The 10803-nt window shown below is 41.3% G+C and overlaps 1 protein-coding gene across 2 annotated transcripts in view; it reads left to right on the plus strand.

The window, feature by feature from the left end:
- Nucleotides 1–3195: 3195 nt before the first annotated feature.
- The window catches only part of Actr10 (actin related protein 10), a 29983-nt gene continuing 22375 nt past the window's right edge, over nucleotides 3196–10803 (plus strand). The window contains exons 1-4 of one of the 2 annotated variants that reach the window (XM_031356444.1): nucleotides 3196–3424; nucleotides 6334–6406; nucleotides 7551–7633; nucleotides 8990–9098. In XM_031356444.1, the coding sequence (XP_031212304.1) occupies nucleotides 3348–3424; nucleotides 6334–6406; nucleotides 7551–7633; nucleotides 8990–9098 (342 nt within the window). In that variant the 5' untranslated portion in view covers nucleotides 3196–3347. Of the gene's footprint in view, nucleotides 3425–4998; nucleotides 5699–6333; nucleotides 6407–7550; nucleotides 7634–8989; nucleotides 9099–10803 lie in introns of those variants that run through there. The other variant, XM_031356446.1, reaches the window with a different exon arrangement.

A 10803-nucleotide genomic window follows, 5' to 3' on the forward strand; every position in this document is an offset into this window, starting at 1 on the left:
GGAGTGTGTGTGTGTGTGTGTGTGTGTGTGTGTGTGTGTGTGTGTGTGTAGGTCACAGAACAACAGAACAACATGCAGGAGTTGGTGCTCTTTCTATGTGGATTCTGGAATAGAATTCACATTTCCAGGCTTAGCAGTAAGTGCGTTTCTTTACCCACTGAGGCATCTCACTGGCTCCCAAGACCTTTTTAATTTGTATTTTGGGTTAGTGTCATGCACAGCTGGAATCAAGAAAATGCTCAAGAAGACATAATGGAATGGAGGCATGTGGATAGGAAGGTGTTCTCATGCAACATCTTATCAACTCATTGGTTGCCAAGATTCATTTGGCTGACCTGGATAATTGGGCAGTGTCCCCTTACTCTTTCACCAGCCCCATGAGTATCCCTTAGATAAAACAAACAAAGACCTTCCCCTACAGGGGAGAAATGATGTTCAGTCAACCTTGCATCAGCAGATATACTCCCAGTCAGAACTTCTGAACAAGATCTCCAGGAAGATACATGAGCCAGGATGGTGGTGTCCACCTTTAATCCTAGCACTCAGGAGACAGAGGCAGGCAGATCTCTGTAGGTTTGAGGCCAGCCTGCTCCACACAGGAAGTTCTTGGACAGCCAAAGCTATGTAGAGACCCTATCTCAACCTCCACCCCCAAAAGAAATGACCCAGACCCAGGAGAGCTGAGCATGGTGGCTCATTTCTTTAATCCCATCACTCAGGGCACCGAGGCAGAAGGTACACCACAAGTTTGAAGCTGGGTTGAGCTATAAAGTGAATTCCAGGCCAGCTCTGGGTTATAGAGATCTTACCTCTAAAAAAAAAAAAGGCAAATCAATAATTAAATAACCCAGGTAAAACCTGGGTTATTAAATAACCTTAACCATAGCTACACATGCATGCATGATTCTGTGACTTTTAAAGTTAGATTGTCTTAAGGATATAATTTATAAATAAATTTGATGATGGTCTTAAAATTAATTGAAAATGCATTTGCTTATTTCTCTTCTCTGAAGAATGTCCTTTGTAATGAGACTATTAGGTGACTCCATAAGCAGTATTTCACAGGTTTGCAGTGAGAAAGGAGGACTGAGAAGATGAAGATCAAAGGTCACAGAGGTTAAGCATGTTTCAGACTTGACATAGTTTATTGGCTGTTTTAATATCTTTGTTTGAAATATTCCTCAGAAAACAGTCCTTTTATTTTTTATTTTATTTTATTTTATTTTATTTTATTTTATTTTATTTTTTTGAGACAGGGTTTCTCTGTGTAACCCAGGCTGTCCTGGAACTCACTCTGTAGACCAGGCTGGCCTCGAACTCAGAAATCCACCTGTCTCTGCCTCCCAACTGCTGGGATTAAAGACGTGCACCACCACCACCCAGCTATTATTTTCATTTTTCAAATTAAAATACAAATACATTGTTCACCTCTTTTCTTTTCCCTCCTCCTTCTAACTCTTCTAATGCAACACCCTTGCTCTCTCTTAAATTCATGGCCTGTTTCTTTAATCTCATTACACACACACACACACACACACATACATGGCCTGTTTCTTTAATCTCATTACACACACACACACACACATACATGGCCTGTTTCTTTAATCTCATTACACACACACACACACACACACACACACACGGCCTGTTTCTTTAATCTCATTACACACACACACACACACACACACTCACACGGCCTGTTTCTTTAATCTCATTACACACACATACACGTTCCCTCTCTCTCTCTCTCTCTCCAGCGTGTCTATGTGTTTATGGACATCATAGTTGGGTAACACTACTGGTTGCTTCCCTTCTTTGAAAGCTGTATGGAGCCTTCTGGTACAAGGAAAGCTAGTTCTCAGAAGGAGGCTTTCTGGTTAGAACCTCTGGGTGCTCTGTCTAAAGTGCAATAAGGACTTATCCTCAACCTCTGGAAATCGATCGAGAGACACAGCAAAGCTTGTTTGGAGTTTCTCGGACATCTCTGACCAACTACTCAAACAGCATCACCTTGCCCAGTGCTGAGATTTTTGTCAGATGGCCTATGAGAAAATGGCTCTTTTGCAGGTTGTCTGGGCACAGTCTTCTCAGTTGGATCAACATTCTTAGCTTTCAATCAGCAAGAGAAATAAATCAGGGTTGGTTTTTTTTTTTTATGCCCCTTAATCTTTTTTTAAAATCTTCAAGAGATTCCATTCAAACATCTGAGATTATTAAGGAATATATTTGTTTTGTGTCCATTCTTTTTCTCTTCCTGCTGAAACACCACGATACTCTCCTCATTAAATTTTTATTTGTTCCCAAGTTCCTGTATATACAGTGTGCTTTGATCATATCTATGCACCTTGCCACCCTGACACTTAGTCTCTCTTCTTCTGGAAATCCAATCAGTCTCCAGGATAACAGCGTTAATTGGGTGCCTGCTTAGTTTTAGTTAATTGATCATCACAGGGGTGGGGTGAGGTGGGAAACAGGCAGGCATGGCATTGGAGCAGTAGCTGAGAGCTTTACATCCTAATTGCCAGGCAACAAGGCGCGCAGGGTGAGGTGGAGGGGAAGGGGCAGCTGGGCCTACTGTGGGCTTTTTAAACCTCAAAGCCCACTCCCAGTGACACACCTCCTCCAAGGTCAAATCCAAATCCTTCCAAAACAGTTCTACTCCTAGGTGACTAAACATTCAAATAGATGAGCCTAAGGGGGCCATTCTCATTTAAACCACCACAAATACTGCTGTAATTACATGGAAGGAGTGTTTCCACCTCCTCAATCCAAGTTGTTGTTGTTTTTTTTTTTCTCGAGACAGGGTTTCTCTGTATAGTCCTGGCTGTCCTGGAACTCACTCTGTAGACCAGGCTGGCCTCGAACTCAGAAATCTGCCTGCCTCTGCCTCCCAAGTGCTGGGATTAAAGTCGTGCGCCACCACCGCCCGGCCCAAGTTTTGAATTTAAATCTTAGGATCCGTTTCTAGAACCGCTTCGGGAAGAGCGAAAGCCAATCTCCTCTGAGCAGACTCTTATCTTGTGTGTTCATTACGACGGCTAAATGTCATGATAAACGTCCAACACGGAACCGGAGTATGAGAGATTTTGAGTTCCCGTCTTCCCTCCCAAACTGCTTAAGAGCCCCACCGCGCTGCGCAGGCGCCCCAGGCCGCTGGGTGGGAGGACCTGGGAGGCCCCGCCCCCTGAGGTGCCCGGCGCGCCTGACCGCCTCGGCCTCCGCGTCGTCAGGCCTCTCCTTGGCCAGGCCGGGTCCTCTGCTGTGCGAGGACCCCGCCCCGCCCCCGCGCAGAGGCAGCCCCTCGCCAGGCGAACCACTTCATCGTCTCTCGGGTCCGTCTCTCAACGATGCCGCTCTACGAGGGCCTCGGGAGCGGCGGCGAGAAGACAGCGGTCGTGATCGACCTAGGAGAAGCCTTCACCAAGTGAGTGGCCGTGGGCGGCTGTGGGCCCGAGGGAAGTGCGGTGGTCTCGGACCGGCAACTGTCTTTAGGCCCCCTGGGCATCGGGACCTTCGCCCGGCGATCCCGCTAATGTTCGTTCGCACCCATGCCTTAAGGCAAAGCCTTGTCGGGGATGAGTGTGTTGTCAAGGAGGACTCTCTTGGGGGATGCGAGCCTTGAGGATCTAGTGGGCTGAGTAGGATCTGGACTACCAGAGAAGCCCGAACGGTATCTCCCCACCCCACCCGACCCCTGCCTAGGGTGAAGAGGGGCCATCATTTCAAGGTTTGACAGCGATGACCCGGATTGTGCTTACCTCAGGCTGGGTCAGATAGGAAAGCAACCATCGAATCGTAACACTTGCTGACTCTTTCCATCGTAAAACATTTATGGGGAGACAGAGGCAAATGGATTTCTAAGTTCGAGGCCAGCCTGGTCTACAGAATGAGTTCCAGGACAGCCAGGGCTACACAGAGAAACCCTGTTTCGAAAAAACCACAACAACAACAACAACAAAAACAAAACAAAACAAAAACATTTATGGGATGGAGCCCCGTTGGTTCTGGAAATAGATTGTTCCCCCACCAGTGTAGGAAAACCAGCTAGGGAGCCGGGGCACATGAAGACGTGAAGCTGTATAGAGCTAAGACAGGAAATTCTGTTGGTTACTTTATACTCTTCCACCGACATTTGGCACTTTATAAAGCAGTTTGTAAACACTGAAGTAGTAGTCCTCAAAGAAACAGTCAAAGGTAGAGACGGAAGGCACAAATTCACAAACCTTGGAACATCTGGACAGTATGAGAGGTTGATGGATGGTTTTCTTTGGACGATCCATTTAAGAGTCTTTGTATTGGACTCTATAAGAGAAACACAGAATTACATCATGTATGTGTATATATGAGGTGGTGATGTGTATGAAATATATACTAGGCTCCAGAAAGCTGACAGTTCCATCATATATACGATACGTATGTATTTATGAGGTGAAGTTATATATAAAACAGATGTTTGAATTATTTTTTTACATATTTTAAGTACTTCCTAACCTGTAATAGATGTTAAGTAACTGTTAAATAAATGGTCACAAGAACATACTTAAAAATTGGTCCTTAGAAGCTACAGAATTGGATTAAACATAGTTCTATTCTCTCGTTCTCTGACGCTCCCATATTCATATCTTACTTTTAAAGAAAATATTAATGTGATAAGTAGAGATTACTGCCTGAAAATAATTGTGGCTATACATTGAAAATATAAATTATTATATAGGGGCATGATTGAAAACAGGTACATAAAAGTTTTCAAGGGCAGAACTTAAGCTACATCATTACAATGTGTCTTGAGGACTTTGAGGAGCACTGAATATAAGTAACATTGAAGTGAAAATGGAGAGAGATGATGCTTGGGCACAGGAGAACAGTAACCAGGAGATGGGGGAAGGTGTGATTTAGGGTTAAATTTACATTATGGTCATTTTTGCAACTGTGTGTGTGTGTGTGTCTGTGTGTGCCAAAACTCAAAGAAATGTGGCACTGACTACTAATTTTTCTCTTTTCCTTTTCTTTGTAACAGTATCCAATGTAGCCCAAGCTGACCCAAACTTCTGGTCCTAGTGCCTCTGCCCTATTGAGTGCTAGCATTGTACCCGTGCCTACCATGCTTGGCTTAAAGCGGAAGGAAAGATCCAACTCCCACAGTTGTCTTCTCACCTCCATATGTGTGCTGTGTCATTCATTCCCACACACTAGACACACAAAATAAATACTAATAAAAACTGGCAGTGCATGTTCTAGTGTGAATGGTAAGCTTGTTTGAGTTCACTATATATGAAATGATTTTAACTGTCAGATTCTCATAGTTTAAGAAGATAGTCGTGGGGCTGGAGAGCAAGCTCAGTGGTTAAAAGCACTTGTTACTCTACAAAGAACCTGTGTTCAGTTCCCACCACCCATGTCAGATGGCTCACAGTTACCTCACAATTCCAGTTCCAGGGAATCTAATGACCTCTATGATCACCAGGCATGTATATAGCACACATACATACACACAGGCACAACACTTAAACACATAAAATGATTAAAGAAAAAAAAACAGTCTTAAATAACATGCTAGCAATTAATTTATTAGTAATATTACTTTACTAATATTAAAACTAACAATAGGATGATGAGATTATTCATGTGCCATGTAGTGAATGACATTTCTGTCAATGAGAGATCTCATATATGATGTCATGGCTCTTCAGTATCATATGTAAGTTGTCAGTGACCAGAATTTCTTTATTCTGAATGATTGTAATTCCTATTATTCCATGTTTAGATGAATTTAATGGACAAATACTTATGTTTTTATATACTTAGGTATACAAACACCTTTGAGTTATATTTGCCTGCAGTATTTAGTACAGCAACATGTTCTAAAAGTGTGTAGTTTGACAACAATCACACACATAACTTTATGTGCAGCCCACTATGTGCAGCCCACTGTGTTTCTAGGTTTATATAAGTACACTCTTATGATGCTGCAAAATCGCTAAGTCACCTAACTGCGCTTCTCACATCCTTTCATTGAGTGATGCAGGACTGTTTGAAGGAAGTTACATAGTGTAGATCCAGGGTTGTAAAAATAAATGTCTTGTTAAAGTGGGGGAAAATGAATCTGCCTTAAAATGAGACACTGGCTTATTTCAGTATAAAAATTTTTATATACTTTGTTTCTTCCTTTGATGTGTGATGTAAAATTATCAATAGATGTTATTTTTATTTTTTTTTCTTTGACCCTTTAAGTGCATCAGGGATCTTTCTGGATGTTTTTGTGGCCATTGTTTCTTTGGCAGATATTTAGAAAACAGTTATAAGTTGAGCATGTAATTTTCCATTTCTTTGCAGGTGTGGATTCGCAGGAGAAACTGGTCCACGATGTATAATTCCTAGTGTGATAAAAAGAGCTGGCCTATCTAAGGTATTTTTTTCTTTTAAAAACAAATCAGAAAACTATGGACTGGCAAGATGGCTCAGTAGGTAAAGGTGTTTGTTGAGCAAGCCTGGCAGTTGAGGTCTATACCCAGAACCCACATAAGGGTAGAAAGAGAACCAGCTCCACAGAGTTGTCATCCTGTCTCTACCCAAGAGCTGTGACACATTCATATAGCATACATGCAAGCATGCACACACACACATGTGCACACACACTAGTATTAATAAGTAATAAGATGTAAAAATTAGACAAATAAGTAAGATAATTTCAAGAGTTTTCAGTCAACTTTATTGAGAGCTAATTTTATATGGCATGAATTTAATCACAATGTGCAACAATCATATAATGCGGGAAATGAACTAAGTCTAGAATAAAGAAGCCTTTGCTACCTTTTGTTTTTCTTTGTTTTTGAGATTTATTTTTACTTTATGTGCATGAGTTTTACCTGCACATACTCAAGTTCCCTCCAAACATGCAGTGCTCTTAGAAGCCAGAAGAAGGCGTCAGATACCCAGGAACTGCTGTTACACTTGTGAGCTACTGTGCACTTGCTGGGAACCAAGATTCTCTGTAAGAGCAGCCAGTGCTTTTACCTGTTTGGCCATCTCTCCAGCCCTCTTTAATGCTTCTTAGGCAGTGCTCAAATGATAAGTCAGATGAAGTAAGACAAAAAGCTTGTAAGCACTGTTCTGTATACTTTCTGTAGACACAGGCTTCTATTTATACAATTCAAAATTACCTTCTGTTTATCCATTGCCAGTTCTTTGAAATTCCTAATTGAAGAGATTACCCTTTGTGGGGGGTATTTGTTTTGTTTGGGGTTTTTTTGATGTTATTTTTGATGTAAAGTTTTGTATCACTCAGGTTTGCTTGATGACCTTAAACTTGTGTCTTCTGCCTGTTTTTAGGCATGTACCACCACATCTAGTTTTATGCATTTATGCAATGTTGGGTTGAACCCAGGGCTTTGTACATGCTATGCAAGTCTCCCAGTTGAGCTATAGCCAAGGTTAATCAGTCTTTAGTTTTTATATTCTCATTGTAAATTTCATTTATTATGAGGAAATATATTAGTAAATAAAAAGCACAAAATTTTGTTAATATAAGAAATCATTTTAATTTTTTACAGCCAATCAAAGTTGTTCAGTATAATATCAATACAGAAGAATTATATTCCTACCTAAAGGAATTCATCCACATACTGTATTTCAGGTAAGATGAAACTTTATTTCAGGGTTGGTTTTTATCCTAACTTCAGCAGTTAGGTTTTTTTCCCTCTAGTGCCAGTTATAGGAACACTTGGTTATTGCATCTGATGCAAAAAAGAAAATTGGAGTCCATCACCAGTTTTGTTTATCTTCAACCTTTGGGCATTTTAAAACTATTTTAAGAATTTGTGGGAGGCAGAGGCAGATGGATTTCTGAGTTCGAGGCCAGCCTGGTCTACAGAGTGAGTTCCAGGACAGCCAGGGCTACACAGAGAAACCCTGTCTCAAAAAACAAATAAAAAAAAAAAAAAAGAATGTGTATGTGGATGTGCATGTCTCCTGTACCTAAGGTGTTTGGAGGTCAGAGGGTACATTGTGGGCATCAGTTCTCTCCTTCTACACAGGTTCCATGAGTCAAACTCAAGCTTGGCCACGGGTGCCTTCACCCCTGAGCCATCTTGTCATCTCTGTCTTTAGCCTTTGGAAAAACATACTTGAAGATTAGAAAATTGAAAACTGTAAGAAAACGTTGAAGGCAAATCAAATGTCCATTAATAAAAGGGATTGGGGGCTGGAGAGATGGATCAGCGGTTAAGAGCACTGACTGCTCTTCCAGAGGTCATGAGTTCAAATCCCACAACCACATGGTAACTCACGACCATCCATAATGAGATTTGGTGCCCTCTTCTGGTGTGTCTGAAGACAGCTACAGTGTACTTACATATAATAAATAAATCTAAAAAAAATAAATAAAAGGGATTGACAGTATGCAAATAAAAACTCAATCAAGTTTGATTGAGGGGCGAGGAAGGATTGATAAGTAAATTATTGGCTATCTACGTGGTGAAACATTTTGCAGTTATTGGGGTCTGAGGCCTTTTGCTCAGTGGTAGAGCATTTGCTGATTAACTCTGAGTTCTGTCTTAAGCAGCAAAATGGGGTGGGGGTTGTTCCATATCTAGTGATTCAGAAAAGTAAGATGTATTGAAAAATGCAAAGAGCACACTAAAGAACAAGTATAGAATGCATATGTTTGCTCAGCTATGTGCATATGCATCCACACGAATAGGAAAACAATCAAGATCATTTTTAGTACTTTGTGGGCAATAAATGTATTAAACAAAAGAAGACATCTGTTTAGTGGCTCATAGTGGTAATGATAATGGCTTTAGTTCCTGCTACAGCACTTGGCACAGTCTAAGAACTCAGAAACATCATATTCCTGGAATAATAAAATAAAGACATATTTTTGTCATAAAGCATCTAACATATGAAAAACACTTTATTCTTAAATTATATTACTTACCCAAAAAAGTACAGATCTTTGCTTTCTTTTAAAAACAAAACTATCCTTTTTCAGGCATCTGTTAGTGAATCCCAGAGACCGCCGGGTTGTGGTTATTGAGTCGGTGTTATGTCCTTCCCACTTCAGAGAGACACTTACTCGTGTTCTTTTCAAGTATTTCGAGGTACCTATTTTTGCTTGTATGTATGTATGTATACATGTTTGTGTGCACATGTGTATATATATGGATATTTGTAGAGGCCAGCAGTCCAGTTTCTTTCTTAATCATTTATCCATCTTATTTTTCACTTATTTTTGTCATTTTTGAGGTCTTGTGAAGCCCAAGTTAGCCTCAAACTTGCTGTATAGCTGAGGCTGACCTTAAACTTCTGATCCTGCCTTGACCAAGCCTCCATCACCTGCATTGCTTTCCACAGTCTTCTAAGTAGAACAGCCCATTTGAGCTCTTCACACTCAGTGGCCTTCCAGCTCATCACGGCTACTCCCCGCACCCTGGTCCCGTCGTCTGTCTTAGTTGGGCATCTGTGGCTGTGATAAACACCATTACCAAAGCTACCTAGAGGGAGAGTTTACTTTGCTTGCACTTCCAGGTGACAGCCCATTGATGAGGGAAGTCAGGGCAGGAACCTTGGAGGCAGGAACTCATTCAGAGGCTGTGGAGAGATGCTACGCACTAGCTTGTTCTCATGGCTTGCTCGTCCTGCTTCCTTAGAGAACCCAGGACTACCAGCCCACAGTGGGCTGAGTCTCTTCCAGCCCCACTAATTAAGAAATGCTCTTCAGACTTGCCTATAGCCTGATCTTATTGAGGCATTTCTCAATTGAGTCTCCCTTTTCCCAGATAACTCTAGCCTGTGTCAACGCATGCCTTTAGCTCCAAGTTGTAGGACTACACACACGTACTGCACATCTGCTTTTATGCAGTGCGGGAGACTGAGCCTGTGGCTCCACCATGCTAAGTAAGTAATCCTCCCAACTGAGTTGTAGCCTTGGCCTCATACCTTACTATTCAAGACAGGGTGTCATGATTCAGTTGGCCTGGCTGGCCATGGCATTGCTGGGTCCTCCTGTCTCTGTCTCCTCAGCCCTGGGATTACAGGAATGTGCCATTGCACCAGCTTTATTTATATGGGTACTGGAACTGAACTCAATTCCTCATGCTTGCCTGCCAAGCACTTTACTGAGGAGACATCTCCTCAGCCCCTTGAGGTACCTATTTTTAAATGAAATTAATAAATTGTTTTTAAGTAGAAAGAAGGCTGCGTGATAGCTCAGTGGTAGAGCATTTGCCTGGCATGTAAACTGTTCAGAAAATAAGTAAATAAATAAAGCAAGCTTACACATTACATTTTAGGGAAATGCCCCATGTAACTTTTTTTGCATAGATACTCAAAGCTTAAACCAAGTCCACACTATATTTTTTCATTATATGTATTATACAGTATATTTGAAGAATCAGATAATAGAAGCCTCTTCAAATTGACAATTTATTTTATTTAAATGCTTATGTCATACCTAATTAACACTAAAGTTGGTGCTTAGGTAATTGAGAATTGTTTTCTTAATGGTATTTCAGTTACTTACTTTAATGTAAAGTAAGTATTAAAAGTCTCTATGGAGCCTGGCAGTGGTGGCCCATACCTTTAATCCCAGCACTTGGGAGGCAGAGGCAGGTGGATTTCTAAGTTCAAGGCCAGCCTGGTCTACAGAGTGAGTTCCAGGACAGCCAGGGCTATACAGAGAAACCCTGTCTCAGAGGGAAAAAAAAAGTCTCTTTAGAGACTTTCGGGAGAAAAAGACATTTTGAATGCTATGAAGTTTATCATGTATTTTCGTGTGCTTTTCTAGTTTCACCTTTTCAGATACAT

The sequence above is a fragment of the Mastomys coucha genome, unplaced genomic scaffold (assembly GCF_008632895.1).
Source record: "Mastomys coucha isolate ucsf_1 unplaced genomic scaffold, UCSF_Mcou_1 pScaffold6, whole genome shotgun sequence".
Lineage (NCBI taxonomy): Eukaryota > Metazoa > Chordata > Mammalia > Rodentia > Muridae > Mastomys > Mastomys coucha.